This window comes from Odocoileus virginianus, unplaced genomic scaffold, assembly GCF_023699985.2.
Source record: "Odocoileus virginianus isolate 20LAN1187 ecotype Illinois unplaced genomic scaffold, Ovbor_1.2 Unplaced_Contig_29, whole genome shotgun sequence".
Classification (NCBI taxonomy): domain Eukaryota; kingdom Metazoa; phylum Chordata; class Mammalia; order Artiodactyla; family Cervidae; genus Odocoileus; species Odocoileus virginianus.
This window is the reverse complement of record NW_027224346.1, coordinates 712,118-735,196: the sequence shown is the minus strand read 5'-3', so window position 1 is coordinate 735,196 and position 23,079 is coordinate 712,118. Positions and strand designations below refer to the sequence as shown.

The window sequence follows — 23,079 nt, the reverse complement described above, 5'->3', positions numbered from 1 at the left end:
ATCTTGAAATTACCATTTTAAGTGAAAATATTTGAGTTATTAAAAACTCCATTCTAAATTTCATTTTAGATAGAGATTAGAATGACAATGTGTGTTGTATACAGGTGTGAATTTAATAAAGTAATTTCTTTCGAATTATAATTTGTTTCCATTGTGACCAACAGCCTTCGAGGTGTGGTGAAAAGATGAATAAGTGAAATTGAATAGAAGGTCTAACAGTCTTTCTTTCTCAACTTCATTCATGTGTAACCCTTTCCAGTAGTAGACTCTATTAAAATGTAATTCTAATAGAGGTGTTTATTTGTAAATGCTAGTGTGAGGAGACATCCCCAGAGGTTTCAGGACCAGCAAGTCAGTCCCAACAAGTGCTGAAACCAGCTCATCCCTCTGGGAGCCCAAGCCCTTGAAGTCTGCAGGCATGAGGGATATCTCAAGTTAAAGGCCTCTCTTCCATCCATACCTCTCCCCTGTGAACTGTTTTGCCTTCATTTTTGTTTTAATCACTCTGTGAATTTCAGGCATTCTTATCATTTTTTTGTTGTCCTCACATAAGCCTTATTTCACCCCCAACAGAGATGCAAATAATCCTGAAAAGTTCTGGAAGCATCATTTCTACATTGTAAGGAATCATCTTATTTCTTCTCCTCAAATCCATTCATCACTACTTAGCTAGTCACCATGATTTAATTTTCCACCCCTGTAGAGCTCTTTATTGCTATTCCTCTAATCAATAACACGCAGGAAATGGTGCAGGGCAAAGAGAGCACCCAACACCCAAGGAAGAGAGGCTGTTTATGTTACTGTGATTTCCTTATGTTGAACACGCTGTGATATCCTGCTAGCTGAGCTCTGTGGTTACTACTATAATTGAAATGAAAAAAAGATTCCAAGTTCTTCAAAATTTGCATTCTCAAAGGCTGTCTTCTTGAATTTCTACATTTAAAAAATAATCTTCTGACAACTAAGATCGTACTTAAATTGGGTTTGCAAATTCCAGCAAGAAATTGAGTCCATATCACTTGAGGATCTATTCTATCAACTTCCCTTGCTTCCCCCTAGTCAAAAAGACAAACCATTTAAAAATTTGATATAACTAAAAAATATGATAAGGGTTCAACATACAGCAAGGTAGGCTCCCTGGGAGTTTTGGTACAGAAGGAGAAAGGGACGAAAGGAAACAATACTAAGAGCTGGAAGAGGAAAATTTCTATATTAGAATACCTGACTGTAAAGCAAAGAAGCAAAGCAAGAATTAGAGGACAGACCGCAGTTCTGGTTTAGTGGTATGGTTCCTGTGGTAGCACTCTGCTACAGAAGATGGTTGTCCAGATAGTCCCAAACAAGTGTGTATTTTTTTAGACTATGAACAAAAGTAAAACATAAAATTTTAAATGTGACCATAGAAAACTTGCAATCCCCTCCCAAGAATACGTCCTTGAAAGCAGCCAAATTTGAGAAACCTTGTCCTGAGGGATTTTCCCCCCTCTCTTTTGTTTTTCTCCACCCTGTAAAAACTTAATTCTTACTGTGAAGTTTGTTCTAGAATTGCAGGATGAAGTTCCATTCCGTCTGCAATCTCTAGTGTGAATGGATAACTTCTTTCCTAATAAAAAGTACCCATAGATGATGACACAGTGATTTTCTCAAGATTTTAAGAAATGGTAGTAAGTGCAAAACATACCAAATTATTGTTTGTTCCCTACCATTAGAAATGAACTAACTCACTCTGAATTAATTTGTTCATAATGACCTCTACAGAGCTAGTTTAAGGTCACATAGTTCAAGGTTGCATGAATTTCTTTCACATGAAAATTAAGTGTCCAGGCTAAGGTATGTAACCATCTGGCAAAACTCATACTCCAGGAAGAGAAGTGGACTTTGGTTGCAGTTTACCTGCATACTCCTGACTTGAGGTCTCTGAACATATCTGCACCTTAACTCTTCCTTTTGTACAATTCTCTTTGGTTACTGCATGTATTAAAAAAAAAAAAAGTTACACTGAGCATTTCCTGGCAGAAAAGAGAAAGACCTGTCTCATTCCCATCTCCTGTCCTAAGCTTCTGTGCCATCTGTATCTTATTTCTTCTCAAAGAGGAGTCTTCTCTGACAGTCTGGGAGTTCAAAGAACAAATCTACCATTTGTTAGCTCTGAACATTAGGCAAATGACTTAATTTCTCTATGCCACATGTATTCAGCAAATATTGAATCAGTGTGTGCCAAGCCATTTCCTAAGGGGTGAGGAAGACAAAGCCCTTACTAAGCTCTCATTATTATGAAAGGAGAAATAATAAATGGATAAACAGGCATTTAATAATGTCAGGTGGCATTGTGCAGAAAAGTAAAGCATGGTGAAGGGAAGAGGGAGAAAGGGAAGCTATTTTAGACAGAGCCATCGGGAAGGGCTGTCCGGGGTGTGAGGCTGGGGCAGAAACTAAATGGAGTAAGGGAATAAGTCTGACTTGAAGGAGAGAACAGTGACTGCCGATGGCAGCCAGCGGGAAGCCAGTGTGACTATAGTGATGCCATATTGGGCGCAGCAGGAGGTGAGGTCACGGAGGTACATGTGGCCAGGGCGTATGTGCTTGCTGGTCACTGTGGGACTTAAGAATGTACTCAGTGTCACCAAGTAGATGGAAAGTTATCAGAAGAGTGACACCACCTGATTTCACATCATAAAAATGGCTCAGGATGATTTAGAGAAGAATGGACCGTATGGGGGTAACCATGGAAGCAGCAAGACCAGAAAGGAACTTATTATGGCTGTGACAAGGGATGATGGTAACTCACGACTCTACACCACGAGGTAATGGTGCTATAGTGAGAATAAAATGGGACAATACATGTTGGTGGCGTAAGCTAGCACCTACTGTGTAGTGATAACTCAAGTGTTACCATCATCACTTATTGTTATCATCATGATGATTTTGAGATGATTCTTCTCCCCCAACTGGTAGCAACTTTCCCAAGCTTTGGCACTCCCCTTGCTCAGGGGTACCATATACTCCTTTATCCCCCCAAACATTTCTTTCTGCATTCTAGAGCAGACTTGCATATGAAAAGGCTATGGGTTTGGTCAAAGACATTCAGAATGCTTTGTCAAAACCATTGGGGCAGCTGGTAATGGGGGTGCATTTCAGGATGTTGCAATGACTGGGGGCCAGTGCCAGTACATAGTGGGTGAGGTCTGGGAATGCTAAGTGGGTCAAATTCTGCACAGTAAATGATTTCCTATCCCAAATGCCCATGCTGGCCCTCTGGAAAACAGCTAGGTGGCAGGAAAGTCTTCATGCAAATTGCATATGGCTAACTCCAGGGAGGTAGCATACCAGCGGATGGGAGACCTGGGGATGCTGGGGCAGAAGAAAGAGCCTCAGGTTGAGGGGTAGCTGTTTCAACTCTAAAAATACAAGTCATGTGGATTTTGATCACTCATTCATTGTTGTCCAGCCTCAGCATCCTTATCCATAAACTGGGAGAATTTTTACTACCTCTTTGGAAAGTTAAGAGAATCCAATAAGATAATGCCTGTGTATGCATTTATTAAACTGTAAATCATCATGAGACTAAACAACCAGTCTCTCTGCACACACAAGTTGCTAATACATTCTCTGCCCTGGAGAATTTATAACCCAATCATCATTAAAGGAGAGCTACAAGCTCCCATTAGAGAAAAAAGTAGGAAAAGTGCTTTCAAAATCACAGGCTGGGTTTTCATAAGGCAAACATTTTAAATGTAATTAAGCTTTGCAAATGCCAATTAGTTTTTCCCCTAATTAGGCATATTTTCCAAGAATATCTATGGTGTGCTAAAACATATTAAGTGAAACATACTCAAATGCTACTCAGACTTTTTTTAACTCAGACTTTTTAAAACAAAATTACAAGTAACAATTGTTTATCACACTCACCATTTTTAAAAACGGAAAACAACCCAATAGCATAAATTAAGCTTTTTACTTTTGTTTTGATTTTAATTAAGATTCTCTCTTTTATGACAAAATAATTCTGCTAGAATAAAACTTTCTTTTATCAAATTTGATTTTGAGTCAGAAAATAGCAACTTCTATGCATTCACTAATTACTCAATTACTCACTAATGGATTATAATTATTACTACTTTGTAGACCCATTTTGTACAGATCTTCACAATTTATTATAAAGGGCACTCCTAGCCCAAGTAAATGATAAAATGGAAATAAGAGGCATAGGGCAACAAACACTAAAAGCTAGACTTCATGTATTTTTTGAAGGGGATAGTTTTCATTGGTAAAATCAACTATTAATGACAAAAAAATGAAAAAACAAAAAGAATTATGCTAAAATATACTGAGGATGTGACAAGCAATGGAAATAAAGTCCGATGCTGTAAAGAGCAATATCGCATATAGGAACCTGGAATGTTAGGTCCATGAATCAAGGCAAATTGGAAGTGGTCAAACAGGAGATGGCAAGAATGAACATTGACATTTTAGGAATCAGCAAACTAAAATGGACTGGAATGGGTGAATTTAATTCAGATGACCATTATATCTACTACTGTGGGCAAGAATCCCTTCAAAGAAATGGAGTAGCCATCATAGTCAACAAAAGAGTCCAAATGCAATCTCAAAAAAAACAGAATGATTTCTGTTTATTCCCAAGGCAAACCATTTCAATATTGCATTAATCCAAGTCTATACCCCAACCAGTAATGCTGAAGAAGCAGAAGTTGAATGGTTCTACGAAGATCTACAAGACCTTCTAGAACTAACAACCAAAAAAGTTGTCCTTTTCATTATAGGGGACTGGAATGCAAAAGTAGGAAGTCAAGAGCTACTGGAGTAACAGGCAAATTTAGCCTTGAAGTACAAAATGAAGCAGGTCAAAAGCTAACAGAATTTTGCCAAGAGGATCGCACTGGTCATAGCAAACACTCTTCCAAAAGCACAAGAGACGACTCTACACATGGACAACACCAGATGGTCAATACCGAAATCAGATTGATTATATTCTTTGCAGCCAAAGATGGAGAAGCTCTATACAATCAGCAAAAACAAGACCAGGAGCTGACTGTGGCTCAGATCATGAACTTCCTTATTGTCAAATTCAGACTTAAATTGAAGAAAGTAGGGAAAACTACTTCAGGTATGACCTAAATCAAATCCCTTTTGATTATACAGTGGAAGTGACAAATAGATTCAAGGGATTAGATCTGATAGAGTGCTTGAAGAACTATGGACAGAGGTTTGTGACACTGTACAGGAGGCAGTGATCAAGACCATCCCAAGAAAAAGAAATGCAAAAAGGCAAAATGGTTGTCTGAGGAGGCCTTACAAATAGCTGAGAAAAGAAGAGAAGCTAAAGGCAAAGAAGAAAAGGAAAGATATACCCATTTGAATGCAGAGTTCCAAAGAATAGCAAGGAGAGATAAGAAAGCCTTCCTAAGTGATCAATGCAAAGAAACAGAGGAAAACAATAGGATGGGAAAGACTAGAGATCCCCTCAAGAAAATTAGAGATACCAAGGGAACATTTCATGTAAAGATGAGCACAATAAAGGACAGAAATGGTATGGACCTAACAAAAACAGAAGATATTAAGAAGAGGTGGCAAGAATACACAGAAGAACTATTCAAAAAAAGATTCTCATGGCCCAGATAACCACGATGGTGTGATCACTCACCTAGAGCCAGATATCCTGGAATGCGAAGTCAAGTGGGCCTTAAGAAGCATCACTATGAACAAAGCTAGTGGAGGTGATGGAATTCCAGTTGAGCTATTTCAAATCCTAAAAGATGATGCTGTGAAAGTGTTGCATTCAATATGCCAGCAAATTTGGAAAACTCAGCAGTGGCCACAGGACTAGAAAAGGTCAGTTTTCACTCCAGTCCCAAAGAAAGGCAATGCCAAAGAATGTTCAAACTACTGCACAATTGCACTCATCTCACATGCTAGCAAAATAATGCTCAAAATCCTCCAAGCCAGGCTTCAACAGTATATGAACCGTGAACTTTCATATGTTCAAGTTGGATTTAGAAAAGGCAGAGGAACCAGAGATCAAATTGCCAACATTGCTGGATCATCGAGAAAGCAAAAAGGGTTCAAGAAAAACATCTACTTTTGCTTTATTGACTATGCCAAAGCCTCTGACTGTGTGGATCACAATAAACTGTGGAAAATTCTTCAAGAGATGGGAACTACCAGACCACCTGACATGGCTCCTGAGAAATCTATATGCAGGTCAAGAAGCAACAGTTAGAACTGGACATGGAACAATGGACTGGTTCCAAATTGGGAAAGGAGTACGTCAAGGCTGTATATTGTCACCCTGCTTATTTAACTTATATGCAGAGTACATCATGTGAAATGCCAGGCTGGATGAAGCACAAGCTGGAATCAAGATTGCCAGGAGAAATATCAATAACCTCAGATATGCAGATGACACCACCCTTATGGCAGAAAGCAAAGAAGAACTAAAGAGCCTCTTGATGAAAGTGAAAGAGGAGAGTGAAAATGTTGGCTTAAAATTCAACATTCAGAAAACTAAGATCATGGCATCTGGTCCCATCACTTCATGGCAAATAGATGGGGAAACAAATGGAAACAGTGACAGACTTTATTTTCCTGGGCTCCAAAATCACTGCAGATGGTGATTGCAGCCATGAAATCAAAAGACACTTGCTCTCTGGAAGAAAAGCTATGATCAACCTAGACAGCGTATTAAAAAGTAGAGACATTACTTTGCCAACAAAGGTCCATCTAGTCAAGGCTATGGTTTTTCCAATAGTCATGTATGGATGTGACAGCTGGACTATAAAAAAGCTGAGAGCTGAAGAACTGATGCTTTTGAACTGTGGTATTAGAGAAGACTCTTGAGAGTCCCTTGGACTGCAAGGAGATCCAACCTGTCAATCCTAAAGGAAATCAGTCCTGAATATTCATTGGAAGGACTGATGCTGAAGCTGAAACTCCAATACTTTGGCCACCTGATGCAAAGAACTGACTCATTGGAAAAGACCCTGATGCTGGGAAAGATTGAAGGTAGGAGGAGAAGGAAGGACAAAGGATGAGATGGTTGGATGGCATCTCCGACGCAATGGACATGAGTTTGAGTAGGCTCCAGGAGTTGGTGATGGACAGGGAAGCCTGGCTTGCTGCAGTCCATGGGGTCACAAAGAGTCTGACACGACTGAGTGACTGGACTGAACTGAACTGATACTGATGTTAAAGTCCCGGTAAAGTAAAATAGATAAAATTAATTACTGCCACAGATACTGATTCTTGTTTACCCTAATATTCAAGCCCCTTTGCTGCTAACAAATTGTTGACTTATTCAGGTAGCAAGCAGAGTCCCTCTATTTTACTGCAGATGGATTTCTCCAACCATTTCCAGAATATGAATTTTAATTTGTCTAACTTAGTGCCTGTGGACAACACTGCAATAAAGGTATGATAAGACACAGTTTTGGCCGACAAGATGGTAATAAACATCTGCTAGATGTGCTCCAGAATAGCTTTCGATGTACTGAATTAAAAAGACAAGTTCTGATTAGGAATGAATTTTTTAATTCCTAGAGCAGCCACTAAAAAAAATAATAATATAAAGAAGTGACTAAAATACCAACAATTAAAATGCAATAGTAAGAAACAATTTTTAAGCAAAAAAGTGTGAACAGAAGAACAAAAAATGGAGGGTACAAATTATAAGATAAGAATATTATAGACCTAAATCTAACCATAGCAATGTTACATCAGGTTAATGATCTCAACATTTTATTTAAAAGGCAAAGATTATTAGAGTGGAAAAGAAAGCAAGATCAAAATATATATTCCCTACAAAAATCATGGTTTATTTTATTTACTTTTTGGCCACACTGCATGGCATATAGGATCTTGTTCCCCCAACCAGGGATTGAATCCAGGCCCTCAGCAGAGAAAGCGTCAAGTCATAACCACTGGGCCACCAGGGATTTCCCCAAAAGGCATAATATAAACAAAAAGACATATATGGATTTGAAAGAAAATGGAATAAAAAAATGTCATGAATTCTGAAACAATGTTTAAGCAACCCAGACAAAGCCAGGAAAAAGAAAAAAGAAAATAAAACAAACCAGATAACACTGTCTACAGTGGATGTGGACCACTGGATAAAGGCCAGGAATGCTGCTAAACATCTTACAATGCACAGGATAACTCTTACCTATCCAACGAACAATTATTGGAGCCAAAATTTCAATAGTGCTGAGGTTGAGAAGCCCTCAGCTACAGGAATCAAGACAAAATGGCACTGGTAAAAAGTAGACATGTAGACCAATAGAAGAGAATACAGTCTAGAAACAGAGCATCCATATATGGTTAACTAATTTATTTTAAGTCCCAAGGGAATTCAATGGGAAAAGAAAATTTTTTTCAACAAATGGTGCTGGAATAATTATATATATGTATGGGAAAAAATAAGTATCAGCTCTTTCTTCAAATTATACACAAAAATTAAGTCAAACTGTATCACAGACATAAATGTAAAATCTAAAACTATAAAGCTTCTAGTAGAGAACAAAGGAGAAGATCTTTGTAATCTTGGGGTAAAATAAAGTTTCTTAGGTAAGAACTCTAAAATGTGAATCACAAAAGGAAAAATGACAAACTGTACTTCAACAACTAAAGACATATAAGTGGTCAATAAGCACATAAAAAGATGCTCAGGATCATTAGTCAATAAGGAAAGGCAAATAAAAACCATAATAAGATACCATTTCACACATACTAGAATGAATGGCTGGACGAAAAAAATAAAAACAGAAAATAACAAGTATTGGTAAGGAAGTAAAGAAATTGCAACTCTCATGAACTATACTGGAAGGTGTATAAAATAGTACAGCCATTGTAGAAAATAGCTTCTCAAAAGATTAAACATAGAGTTACCAAACAACTCAGCAATGCTACTTTGCTATGGCCCGAATGTTTGTGTCCCCTCCCACCCCAATTCATACGTTGAAATCTTAATGCCCAATGTGATGATATTAGAATAGAGATACTCTGGGAGATATTTGGATCATGAGAGTAGAACACTCATGAATGGGATTAATGTTCTTATAAAAGAGACCCCATAGAGCTCCCTAGCCCCTACCACCAGGTGAGGACACAAAGAGAAGTCTGATACCATGAAGAGAGCCCTCAACTGACTATGCCAGTGTACTGATCTCAGAATTTCAGCTTCCAGGACTGCAAGAAATGAATTTTTCTGGGTAATTTATAAATTATCCAATCTGTGGTCTTTTATTATAGCAGCTGAGGCTAAAACACACTCCGAGGCATGTATCAAAGAGAAATGAAAACATATTTGCACATAAAAATTTGTACACAAATGCTTGTTCTGAGCTTTATTTATAGTATCCCAAAACTGAAAACAACCTAAATGTCTATCAACAAGTGAATGAAAAAAAAAAAAAGTGAATGGATAAACACATTGTGGTATATCCATATACTAGAGTACTATTTAGCTATCTTGACTACAAAAAGAACAGACTATTGATTCAAAAGCTATGACAAACCTAGACATTAAAAAGCAGAGACATTACTTTGCCAACAAAGGTCCAGTCTAGTCAAAGCTAAGGTTTTTCCAGTAGTCATGTATGGATGTGAAAGTTGGACCATAAAGAAAGCTGAGTGCCAAAGAATTGATGCTTCTCCAACACTGTGGTGTTGGAGAAGACTCTTGAGAGTCCCTTGGGCTGCAAGGAGATCCAACCAGTCCATCCAAAAGGAAATCAGTCCTGAATATTCATTGGAAGGACTGATGCTGAAGCTGAAGCTCCAATACTTGGCCACCTGATGCGAAGAGCTGACTCATTGGAAAAGATCCTAATGCTGGGAAAGATTGAAGGCGGGAGGAGAGGGGACAACAGAGGATGACATGGTTGGATGGCATCACTGACTGGATGGACATGAGTTTGAGTAAGCTCCAGGAGCTGGTGGACAGGGAAGCCTGGTGTGCTGCAGTCCATGGGGTTGCATAGAGTTGGACACAACTTGACAACTGAACTGAACTGAATTGATTCATACCATAACATGGATAAATTGCAAAATAATTATGCTAAATGAAAGATGCCAGGCCAAAAAAAAAATATTACTTTATGATCCCATTTATATAATACTAGAAAATGGAAAAACAAATCTTTAGAAAAGAAAACAGATCAGTGATTGCCTAAGAATCAAATTGAAGGGAGGTACAGATTTTAGAAAGGCACAAGAAAACTGGTTTAGTTTTCCTTTAAGGAAAAGAAAAAGTGTAACAACATAGCAACAATATTTAAGCTTATATAGGAATGTAATAATATGAATGCAGAGGAATTTATTAAAATAATAAATGTGATTTGGCTAAGCCTACTTTTAAAAAATGATAAATATCTGGATTGAAAAAGAAATTGAACAAATCTGATGCTTTCAAGGAGCATCTTAAGCACCAAAATACACAGAAGAGTTTTTTTAAAAAAAACAGAAAATTGTATTGTTTCAGAGGTTTCCAGTACTAAGAAGTAAAAAGAAACATCAACTGTGTTCCTACTTTAGATAAAAAGAAATAAATAACTAGCAAGCCAAGATAAAGTAAGAAAAGGGAAATAATAAAACTAAGAGTAAATATATACTAAGGAGAAGAAAAAATAAAGTTAATTAACGCCAGTAGTTGATTCTGCAAAAAAAATATTTTTAACAAAACAGCTATTAGCACTAATAGTGAAAAGGGAAAAAGAAAATACTACTTAGTAGAATTTACTGATGCATAATAGATATTTGTTGAAGAACATGTTATTGAAAATAGAGAAAACTATGAGTTCAAAAACAGAACTATAATTTAGATGTGTAATATACATAAAGTAAACATGGCAAAATATTAAAAATTGTTGATTCTCCAAGTCAATGTTTCTAAAATATTTAAAATTTTTACTTTAAAGTATTGAAGAAAAATTAGGGAAATATAATTTTCTTCTATTTCAACAAATTTTATTACTACCTAGGAGACAGCTATAAAAATCCTAAAAACATGAAAACTGATAAAACAAAGGCAAAAAAATACATAATATAGTAAGATCAATAAGATATAAAACATAAAAATTATAAAATTCTAAAGAAAACTTAGTAATTCAAACTTTAAACAAATTTGTCTTTGGGATCCCAAGTGCTTACCACCGGATGGTAAAGTAAAATTAGGCATGCCCAGTATGCTTTCAAGAGGAAAAGGGATTTACCCACACCTTAGAAGAAAATATTTTATGTAAGTCACCATCTTTAATTTCTTCACATATTATCTTTAAAGAAAACTATTATTAATAAAAGTTTACTATCCAAATTTTCAAACAATAATCTTAAAGGTATAAGATTATTGCATTATACTTGATTTATAGTTAGCATCAACAAACTATTTACACATGCAGACTTGCAGATATCAAATTACCAAAATGAAAAACGCACAGCCTTGCTAGGCTTCTTTGATATGAAAATGGACATTCTGGGGCACAACTGTGCAACAATTAAAACTTAAATAAATTAAGGCTCAAAATTAGAAGCACTGGTTGGTGGCAGTTGGGGTTGGAGGGCAGGGAGAGTAATACATAATTTGCAGCAGCGCAATTTTTATTTGATTGTGCAGAAAATCTACCTAGCAATGGGCTGTTAAAGAATTAATGTCTTTAAATTGGTAATTCCACTTAGGGGACTATATAAAAAATAATTCAAACCCATATGTTCAAAGTATCGCTACTACCTTGGAGAAATCATTTAACTGGTCTTGATTCTGTTGCTCTAACTATGCGTGATGGCTTGGCTAAAGCCCATGGTTGTCACATCCAGTGTGCAAGTAATCCACCTGACCAAGGTTGGTCCAATCTCTCATCAAAGAATAAGATGTTTAGCAGAGGTGGAGAAATTTTCCTTTTCTCCTTACTTACTGTTCATTATTTCAAGTAAGATATGCCTGGATTTAAAAAAAAAAAAACTTTTATTATGAAACAAGGTTAAAAATAACAAAAAACATCACTGCCTGGTGATACCTAGCTGGTGATTGGCTGAGGCTGCCACATTACCCTAGTTCCCGCCATGTATCCTCAGCACAGAGAACCCTCAATCTCTGCAGTTAAACTCTTGAATCTAGCTGATCTGTTGGAACAGGAGAATCAAATACTACTTGAAAAATATTTATTGAGGGCTTTCTAAGTGTCAAGACACCTCACTGAAACAAAAGTTTTCCTGGAGTTAATCTAAACAAATCATTGTGAGGAAACCATTGAGTATGCAAAGCATTCTGGAAAAGGCAAAGTAGATACAGAGGGATATGCTTATTAAAATGCAGATTTCTGTGCTCCACATGCCTCACCAACTGAACCAAAATTGCTTTGATGTGGCTGAGAAGTCGGTCCAGAAGAATTCTCATGCAGGCAGTTTGGGGGGTTACCCTTAGAATAAAATGTGGACTTAAAGGAGTTTTAAGATCATTCTTGCTCCCAAATTTTGAGTCTGTAATTTTGTTTTTAATAATTTAAAGTGGACATAATTTAAAATATTCTAAGTGGTGAAAAGAGGGAAATGAGTAAGGCAGATTAGTGTACAATGGAGTAGCAGAAAGGTCCACTTGACAAATTTCTTTTGGAGACTTTGGTTTTCTTGATTAGATAACAAGAGCCTTGATAACCATAGTTTCCTCTTTTCTGTGACTTCCATTGTGTACTCAATTTAAGCAGCTTTTCTTGGTTAGTTATTCCGGTATAGCACTGTTGGAAATGCATACCCCAATGCTCCAGGACACAGACACAACTTGGCTCTGTTTTTGTTTTTTTTTCCTTATGATTTTGGTTTTGTTACATTTTATTGTGGTCCTCCTGGCACAATGTGGTGGGAAGTAATGATAAAAACCACATTCCCTAAACCTGTCGGTTAATTCCTTGCATGTCTTAGATCTATGTCTTCTGCTAATGACTTAACTCCTTCTCCACTGTCACTGTATCAGTGATTCTCTTTTCTGCCACTAGCCACATTTTCAGCTTCAAATACATTTTGTACCCCAGCCAGAATCCAATCTTCATGCCTTGGGTAGTAAAGAATTGACCTTACCCACAAGAGAGGTCTGGTTTTTGCCCTGAGCTGCTGGGAGGTGATCTCTAAGCCGGTGGAATGTCCTGCCTAATAAGAGTGTCTTTGCTTACCTGGGGGCCTTGGACCACACTGATAGTCTAATGGAAAGATTTTGGGTAGGAGCTTCTGGCCATGCATCATCAGCTTGGCTTCCAGAGGGACTGGAGACTAGAAGTTAGTCATGGAAGTGGTCTAACACATCGCCATGACTGAGCCCAAATAAAATCACTGCACCAAGGCTCAGGCGGGCTTCCCTGGTTGGCAGCGCTCCATCTGTGTTGTCACACATCATCACTTGGAGAAGTTGGTGTTATCCAGGACTCCACTAGGAGAGGACAACTGAAAATCCCACACGTGGAATTCTCCTGGACTTTGCCCCATGCCCTTCCTTCACTGTCTGAAGATAATCTGTATCCTTTTCCTGTAATAAACCATAACCATAAGTTGAACAGCATCGAGTGAGTTGTGTAAGTCCTTTTAGTGAATTGTTGGGCCTTGAAGTGGTCTACGTGCTGTGTGCATGCATGCTAAGTCGTTTCAGTTGTGTCCAACTCTGTGCGATCCCATGGACTGTAGCCAGCCAGGTTCCTCTGTCCATGGGATTCTCCAGGCAAGAATACTGGAGTGGGTTGTGATTTCTTCCTCCAGGGGATGTTCCCAACCCAGGGATCAAACCTATACGAGCACTACTTTACAGTGTGCTGGTACGAGTTAGAGGTAACTGTGGCCCTACAGCCCCACTCAGCAATGGTGGTGGGGGACAGTTAAGAGAGGAACTCTTTACAGGGAGAATAAATCTGAGCAGTATTTCTTATCTGCTCTTCACAGATGGTAAAGATATCCCAAGGTGCAGATCTGCCCCCACTTTATGACTCATAGGTGGCCAGGTGGTAGACATGAAAGTAACAAGTTTAGAGGATGAGTGATAATAATTAGGCACTAAAATTATGGTCAGACTTGTCCCAGTGGGCTCAGATTGCAGGAATAGTTCTTTCCTACATAAATACTCAATGAAGGCCCCATTTGAAGGAGATGCTAAGTAATCAGATGGTCAAGATAATTCTGAGGATGTCCATAGCTCTTTCTTTCATATCCCGGTTCTTGTTTTATCAGCTTATGAACAAAGTGGCTATACTGGAAGCATGAAGGCTATATATATGGACCTTAACAATATGGCCCTCCTTTCATCAAGGCTATCCTGATTACTGCCACTACTAAGAGTCCAATCTGCCGGGAGCAGTGACAAACCCTAGAATTTGATCCCCTAGGTTGATCACGTAACTTCAAAAGAAATCTCTGAGAGCTTCTGTAGAACCCTAAAAAGTCATTAAAGACATGTCAATATGCTATATTCACAGTACTGACTTACAGTCTTTGAATGGGGAGAGGTAAACAGACCTGAAACCATCAGTGTCAATATGGCTTAGATAAGACTATAGCCCATCTAGTCAATATGAGTTAATTGTTTATTCCAATAAACCTTTGCCCAGGAAAGGTGATAAACAAAACAAACCAAAAGACAGAAACAATCTAATTTTTTGTTTACATAAGTAAGTTCCTATGGGATAGAGATAATGATCTGCCTATGTGGTAAAGAGCTGGGGTATCAAACAACAGTTTTACTTATGAAGACTCATCAAGGCCCTTGTTTGCTGTGTCCACCAATCCTAAACCATTTCATTAACTTTACCAAATCCAATCAATTCCCTGTTTTGACAGATATGCCTTAAACCATTTGTGCACAGGTCCCAAAGCAATCAAATCACTTTGGGAAATAAAATATATCACTACATTTTCCTGTTGCTTTCCTAGTCGACTAATTTTAGCTAACTTCTAGTGAGTTACTATAACAAAATATTTCAGAGGTATGCCTATTCTCTCTGAAGTATGTTCACTCAGGAAAAAAATCTGCAAAAGTCAACAGAAATTATGTTGCTCTCATTTTTTCATGTATTTATATTTTATCATGTTAAAGTAGCTACTCAATTAGGGCTTACTTGCTTAGACTTCACTTTTGAGTACCTGAGTTTTAATTTAATCAAAGACTACACCTGATAACTTTTCACGGCAAAGCTAAAGTGTTAATAGTAAGCGTGCAAAGTGCTTGTTTACATGGGTTTGGGCTTCAGGAACAGAGAGGGAGAATTTCATGATCCTTTGGCTTTTTAGGATGGCATGTGTGCTAAGTTGCTTCAGTCGTATTCATCTCTTTGTGACCCACAGGTTGTAGGCCACCAGGCTCCTCTGTCCATGGGGATCCCAAAACTCAACAAATGGCTAATTTTCGGGTTCTGAGACACAGGTAAGCTTATGAAGGTGGTGGGCACGTTGTCTTACTGCAATAAGTTTTAGTACTTAATTTTGTTTTATTAGGTCATCGGATGATAGAGTTCAACAATAACAAAATTTGTTTTTGTTTTTAAGGATGTCTCATTTAATTGGCATGTACTATACAAAAGAATCATTTCTCTATGTCAAGCCAATTTACTTTTCACTAACAGGTCTACATTAATGATGTTAATCAATGTTAACTGGCTTTATCTTAGGGGAAGCCTCATCTAGAACAAAAGATCTGTTCAAGAAATTTGTCCTTTCTGAAACAACCTAAGTGTCCATCAACAGATGAATGGATAAAGAAAATGAGGTATATACTATACACACACACATGTGTACATAGGAATATTATCCAGTCATAGAAAAGCTGAAGAACTTGTCATTTGTGATAACATGGTTGGATATTAGGGGCATTATATTAAGTGAAGTAAGTCAGAGGCAGGGGTGGAGAGGTGGTAAAATACGTGAAGGGAGTCAAAAGGTATAAGCTTGCAGTTATAAAAGTCATGAGGATGTAATGTACAGGATGATCACCATAGTTAATACTGCACTGCTTATTTGAAAATTGCTAAGACAGTAAATCTTAAAAGTTCTCACCATGAAAGAAAAAACCATGTATTGTGATGAATATTAACTACAGTTACCTTTGGTGATCATTTTGCAGTATATACAAATATTGAATCATTATGTTGTATACCTGAAACTAATTTAACATTATGTGTAAACTACACCTCAATTTAATAATTAACTTTTTAAAATATTTGTTTTTCCTAACTATAGACTACTACCAGAAAGATAATCAATTCACTGCTGTTAGCTACTAGACCAAATGTTAAGGTTACGTAAGAATCAGCTGAGGAACTTGGTACAAATAAAGGTTTCCATGCTTCACTCCATGATTCTGATTTAGAGGGTTCAGCACAAGGTCTCAGAATCTCTATTTTTAAAAGCACCATTTTTTCCCTGATGCAGGCCACCATGAGATCATACTTAGAGAAATAAGTATTTTCTCCCCACATACCAGCAAACACACATGTGCTGTAATATGTATGTGTATGTATATATAAACACATATATATCCATATTAAATGTTCTACACAAGTCTTATAAAAATGAAATTGTCCTATGACATTTTTTTTTCAGGGAACATTATAATTAATCTTTCTGAATCATCACCTACAAACCTGAATTTTTTTCACAACTACATCATTTTCCACTATAGCTATGTATGCACCATAATTTATCCAGCCCTCTATTAATGGTTATTTATACTGCTGCTTTTTTTTTTTTTTTTTTTTGTATTACAAGCAATGCTGCAACGACTATCTTTACACATTTATACTAAAATTTCCAAAAAATAGAGAGTGGAATAAACACATCAGAGTAGGGTTGCTAGCTCAGAAGACGTATGCACTTTAAAGTTTGATAGATCCTGCTGAGTTGCTCATTAATTTAGTTGTACCAATTTAAGTCCTGCCAATGGACTTAAATTTCCCATCACCTATACCAATACTAGTTCCAATATTTTAAATCCTTATCCGACAGGTAAAAAAAAAAACAAATCTTAATTTATATTTTACCATGTTTTTAATATCTGACTGACTAGCATTCAGTTTACCACTGAATGGAACACAATTTAAAGTTCTACAAAAATTATCATAATTTATTTTTAGAAAACTTTTTCACCTTAAAACTGTCACTTATGGAATGAATGAATATCAAATATATAATACAGTATCACTTAGTATCTTCTTTTACCAGGTGATAGAAAAATGAGAGTCACAAGACCTAGCTTTCCACCCAGCAGCCCTGTGACTTTGGGCAAGTCTTCTGCCCTTTTGAGAGCTTCCATTTCCTTTTTTTAAAATGGGATTCTAATCATTTTATAGGACTGTTTTGAAGATTAAATGAGATCACAATTTTAATTACAAATAATAGCTATTACTACTACCACAGTAACAATACAAGGGAAATTACCAAGTGACTAGAATTATCTGTCAAAGCCTTTCTTAATAATTATGCTGGTATCACAGATTCTATGAAGTGAGTCAACTATTTATGGGGATTGTTAAAAGTCACTAGAGGAGTTTCTCTTCCATAGGGCTAACATGTGATTTACAAAAATCACTTCTCTTGTTCTCTGTGAATGCTCCTCTAATAGTAGTTTAGGAAATATTTCCAAAATTACTCAGTTCCTTAGATGAAGTGGAATTATCCAAATATATAACCAATTATACAACAGGATTTTTTTTTCAAGTTTCTAAGAGGGTTTTGTTTCTAAGCACACACAGTAATCCTCTTCAAGGTAATGTCATGGAGATTTACTAGAGTCAGTAAATGGAATTTTACAATTTTACTGTAATATAATACACTGGAGAACTTATCCTTGATTCTTTCCCAACACTAATGTCAACCTAACTCACACCTTCATTAAGTGTTATCAATATCTACAATGCACAAAGTCCTATCCAAGGGGCATATAATCTCAGCATTCAAGAGATAAAGACTCATACAACAGATAAAAGGGCAAAGCACTGTTATCTAAAGTTGCCTGTACTCTTGGTATGACAAATGTCAGTGGTGCATGATTCATGGAGCTCATCTTCTTTTTGATGAATACTAATGAATTTGTCACACATCTTATCCATAGGCCGTGTAAAACATAAAGCCAAGAATGAAACGTCGTTGTCCTATGGCTTACTCCCAAAAGCTCTCAATGACTCAACTCACCTAAGTCTTCCTTCTTTAATTTCTTCCTCCACATCATGACTTTTGCAAAATTTTATGATGGTTTTTTAATGAGTAAAGTGATCTGGAAAAAATATTTTTTCTGTTTTTATTTCAATAAAACAAGAGGCAGCACTGTTGTAAAAAGTATTATATATGGAGAACAATTACACAAATATACAAAACATCAAAAAACTAAACTCCAGTTTATTTCCATAGCCTTAAAAAGGTAGGGAGCACATAAAAATATCCAAAGTCATAATTTATTCTTTAGGAATGTAAACTCTAGGAATACAATTAGAAACAAGTATATTTACTATGAAAAGATTAGTATCACTATGTAATTAGAAGTAAAGATTAGAGGTACACAATAACAGTATGTGAAACAAGATCTTGAGTTTACTATTAGAAACTTTATATCAAGACATTAATACTCTAGAACTCTACTATTAAAAAATACAAAAGCATCTTCTAAAATGTTCACTGCTAGTCTCTTTAGATATGCACAAGTTACAAAATACAGAAGACAACATACTTATATTCTCTGATGAAGAATTTATCAATATTAAATATAAATGTGAATAACTCAAAGCATTATATATAATTTTACAAAGCAATTAATCTAAAAGTATAAATTCATGCTAATCAAAGGACTAGAGAGTTAATTTTTTTATCCAAAGATTGGGAAAACACTATTAATACACTCATTTTTATCTACAATGCTTAAGTACGCATCAAATTATTCTTTTTAAATGGCTTTTCAAAACATTTTTTTTCAGTTACATTATTTAACATACATATTTTCTTGATGTGTTTCCCTTTAATAAAGTGTAGACTTACAGTGCCTATAGACTCAAATGTTAAATAGCCTTATTTTAAATATTTGCTGAAAATTAAGTTTGAGTGTATTTTTCCTTATAATTTAAATGTAAAGGTTTCACCACTTTAATTTTATTCTTCCAAATAGGCAAAATCCTCTAAAAATGGGATTATTTTTATCTATTTAGGTTTAAAATTTTTATTTCCCTTTATTTCAACTCTTTTGTCTTTAAATGAATAATTTTTGCTAAGCAGTTACTTCATAATTGAAGAGAACAATGAAATATCGCTTTTTCAAAACCACTGAAATCATTTAAGGACTGAGAATTTCTACTCTTCAAATCTACAGAGTTGCCTTTAAAAGCTCCATGGTGGTATAACAAGGGACTCCAGGGTGCTCACCTGCCCTAGGACACTCCCCTTAAGTCTTTGTTTCTCTCTCCACTTGGATTCCAAAAGGCAAAATCTGGCATCCAGCTTCACTAGAATATCCTAGGTAGTTGGGTATTTGAAGAGTGAGAGGTTGGGTAATTCCAAGAATCTTTCAGAGGTTTAAAATGTGGAATGGGACTACAGGGTCTACTCAGATCCTCTGAGCTATGGGGTACAAGGCCCCAGTTTTGTGCAGAATCCTTCTTGCAATAAAAGATATTACTCTGAATATATAGAGGTCTGTGACCAAATGGTCACATCAGCATCTTCAGAAGAAAATGATCTACAAAAGCCACCCCAACTTTCAAATTTGGAAAAATAAGTGGGACAAGAATAGTAGAGACAATTACAATTGTTACAATACGTTAGCATTACCCAGTATTTATAATTGCTATAAAAATTTTCAAATGTATAATCCTTATTTGAAATAGCATCAAAGATACTAGAAAAGAATTTTCTTGTTTACACAACTCCACATAATTCCACGTTCCAGAAAACCAACTGGTGCAAATTACCTGGAGCAGAAATTCAGAACCATTCCTTTGGGTAACCCTTCAGGTTTTAAAAGAATAAGCACATGCAGGTTTGCTGTGCGCTGTATAAAGGGTGGTGCCCCTCATACTTGAAACTGTAGAGCTCTGATTCCATTTTTAGTTATCAGAAAAATACAAAATATTAACCATTTTTATTGTAAGAACAAATGAGATTAATTAAAGATTTAGAATTAGGGGACTTAAGTGAGTTTACACTGTAAAAAATTAATTAGCTGTTAAAAACAATGAAGATTATAGTATCCAACATATTTGATCTAGGGTTGTGAGACCACTGAGAATTCTAAATATTAGGTAAGTGATTTGTTTGCACTTTGATACTGTCTTAAACTTTAACGTGCATAATAATCACTTGAGATCTTATTAAAAGACAGGCTATGATTCAGTAGATCTAAGGTGGCTCTGAAATTCTGCCAGGTGATGCCAATGCTCCTTACTGCTCCTCAGACCACAGTGATCTAGAATAATACCAAAATGAGGTTCCATCACAACAGCTGAACATTAAAACCTGATCTCTTATGTATGCTGGCTAATGTGTCCTCAAACTAATGTTTCCCAAAAACCATCTACAACATTTCCTAAGCACCTTAACTTGCTTCCAATGCCAATCTTTTAAATTAGTTCTTAAGACTCTTAAAGACTATTAAGATTGTTAGCAGCTATGCCTAGGAAAAATTCTTTGTTAAAGAATTACAAAAAGACAATAGGAAATTCACAGTGACTGTACACAGGATTTAAATTGAACACAGGATTCTTAGTACATTAATACTTTGTCAACTTTCACTGTCCAGTTGACTTGCCCTTTTTTTTTTAAACTATAATGTATGCCAATAGATCTTATTTCATTTCTACCACTGGAACTAAAAATATCAAGTTCACTTATGTTAAAACCCATATTTTATTCAGGATTACTCAATGAAAACTAGTTAATGATTTTTTAAAAATTAGATTTAAAACAACAGCCAAAGTAGTTACAGTCAAAACTGCATTCATAATGTAAATTCTTTAGCAGTCTTCAAGACATACAACTTTTTCACAAATTTGAGCACTGCATAAACAGGTACAAGATGAAAACTAGCATTTTCTCTGTGTGGCCACAGCTAAGGACTCTGAATAAGGAAAACACTGTGTACTAACCACTGAAAAGGGGACAGCTCCCTAGGCCTTCCTCCCCAGTCAACTTACTCTGTCATTCTCAACCCTGATTTTTTCTCCCTCACCCTAGATTATTACTAAGCACTTGCTTTAAAAGGAACCTCACCATAGCTGAAATTATCACCACTAGCAAATACCAAATTTTTATATCCATTTGGAGGTCACATGATCCTCTATAGCTACATACATGTTTGTTCAGCTTCTGTTAAATTAGCTTTCTATTTTTATTTTTTTTGGCTGGGGGCAACTCCACTGATTATTCTTCATATCTTAACAAGAACATTTAAAATAGGCCTGGTTCACAAAACAAGAAACACATTCAATACTTTTCATATTTAAAAATTTAAAAACACAAACATAAATAACCTAAATTAGTTAATATATAAATGTCTTTTGTCCATATTTCACTATTTTTATTTTCTTTCAATGATATTTAATAGATGAAAAATTTACCTAATTTCCTTCATTTGTAGACAAACCATTCAACATGGTGAACACTGGTATCTTTAGAGCTGAGGTACAAAATTTACAGTGAAGTCTTCAATGATGTGTGCTTTGAATTATGGGAATCCAAACTAAGCAGTATTTCCGAAGTCCAGCAGCAGGGTAAGCCAGCTTTATGGCCTATTACATCTTAGGAACTGAAAAGGATTTTCACCTGCTAAATCCAGATCAAACACTTCAAAACACATCTACTTGCAACCTGACTTTTGATATAAAATGTTCCAAATAAATGACGGCAACCCCTCTTCCCATTCCCTGGAATCATATAATATTTTAGGGTATTGAGTTATGAGGCATTTTCCAGTGCTTTATATAAACTGTTCTACTAATCTTCAAGATGATCTGGCTACAAACATTTTTATCAGGCACTTTTCATACGTATCATTTTTGTTTTCTCACATGCCTGTTTTTCAGAGTGCCAGCTGTAGAATTCCTGGAGTTGTACCTAGACTCATCCTTGAAAAAACGGTTTCCATACATGGATTCCCTTTACATTGAAGGCCAAACATATATAGCTACCAAAATAGGAGTTATTAAAGAAAAAGATTCACAACCTTACAGGAGATGTAACCAATCTGATCACACAACCTGTCAAAATGTACTATCACAATGTCAATCTTAGGGCAACAGAAACAAGATTAAAAAAAAAAAAAAGACTCAAGCCAAGGGGAAAAAATACAACCCAAGAAATAGCAAAACCATATTTCAACTTACTACAACCTAGACATTATTCCTTTCATAAAGTCAAGGTAGCCATCAGAATTTAAGACATCAGGGCTCCCATCAGGAGCAGGGATGAAAGATGACCCTGGGAACTTGCATGAAGAAGCCAAGTTGTATTTCCAGATTAACTGCTTATGTGAGGAAACCCTTACAAATTAATCTGTGGACAAAGTAATGCTAATACTAGGAGGTCTCTGCTGACCTGCTTGATGCTTCACTGGAACTTCAGTCCTTTCAGAAGCGTATATCAGCTTTTCTTCTTGGAGACTACAAGCAGAAAACCTATTGGCATCTGTCCCAGCCCCACAGCCGACAGCAGATGACGGGTTATGCGGGGCTGACACCCCACTGACTTGTTCAAAGGATTTACTGAAAACACTGGTGGAAGTCTTAGCCAAACCATGACTACAAGGTTTAGGCAGAGATTGGCTGGTTGTCAGTGTAAGTCTCTTCAAGGAGAGAAGCTCGAGATTCTCACTTTGGGCTCTCTGCGTTTGTTTCCGAACAAAGTGATCTTTGCAAGACTCCCCTGTAGTTTCTTTCTCTTTTCCTCCAGTTTTGTTTCCTCCTGACCGTCTCTGAGTCTTTCCTGTACTTGTCTTGTTACTACAATTTTGACTAATGTTTGATAAACCCGACTGGCTGGTACTAGAGGCAGCCCTGGAATAAAATCCCTCGTCTACTTCGGATATATCCATCAGCTCTTCTTGACCTGTTAATTCTGTATCTC

The 23,079-nt window shown here is 36.3% G+C and overlaps 1 protein-coding gene and 1 long non-coding RNA gene across 3 annotated transcripts in view; one reads left to right on the top strand and one right to left on the bottom strand.

The window, feature by feature from the left end:
- Positions 1-18,190, top strand: part of LOC110126674 (uncharacterized) — a 23,667-nt gene extending 5,477 nt beyond the window's left edge. The window contains exons 2-4 of the long non-coding RNA XR_002310508.2: positions 15,328-15,406; positions 15,651-15,748; positions 18,089-18,190. This is a non-coding gene — a long non-coding RNA (uncharacterized lncRNA). The remainder of the gene's footprint in view (positions 1-15,327; positions 15,407-15,650; positions 15,749-18,088) is intronic.
- Positions 12,820-23,079, bottom strand: part of HYCC1 (hyccin PI4KA lipid kinase complex subunit 1) — a 94,047-nt gene continuing 83,787 nt past the window's right edge. Inside the window, exons 11-12 of one of the 2 annotated variants that reach the window (XM_020876470.2) lie at positions 18,169-23,079; positions 12,820-13,525 (exon numbers count right to left, since the gene is read on the bottom strand). In XM_020876470.2, the coding sequence (XP_020732129.1) occupies positions 22,505-23,079 (575 nt within the window). In that variant the 3' untranslated portion in view covers positions 12,820-13,525; positions 18,169-22,504. Of the gene's footprint in view, positions 13,526-18,168 lie in introns of those variants that run through there. The other variant, XM_020876472.2, reaches the window with a different exon arrangement.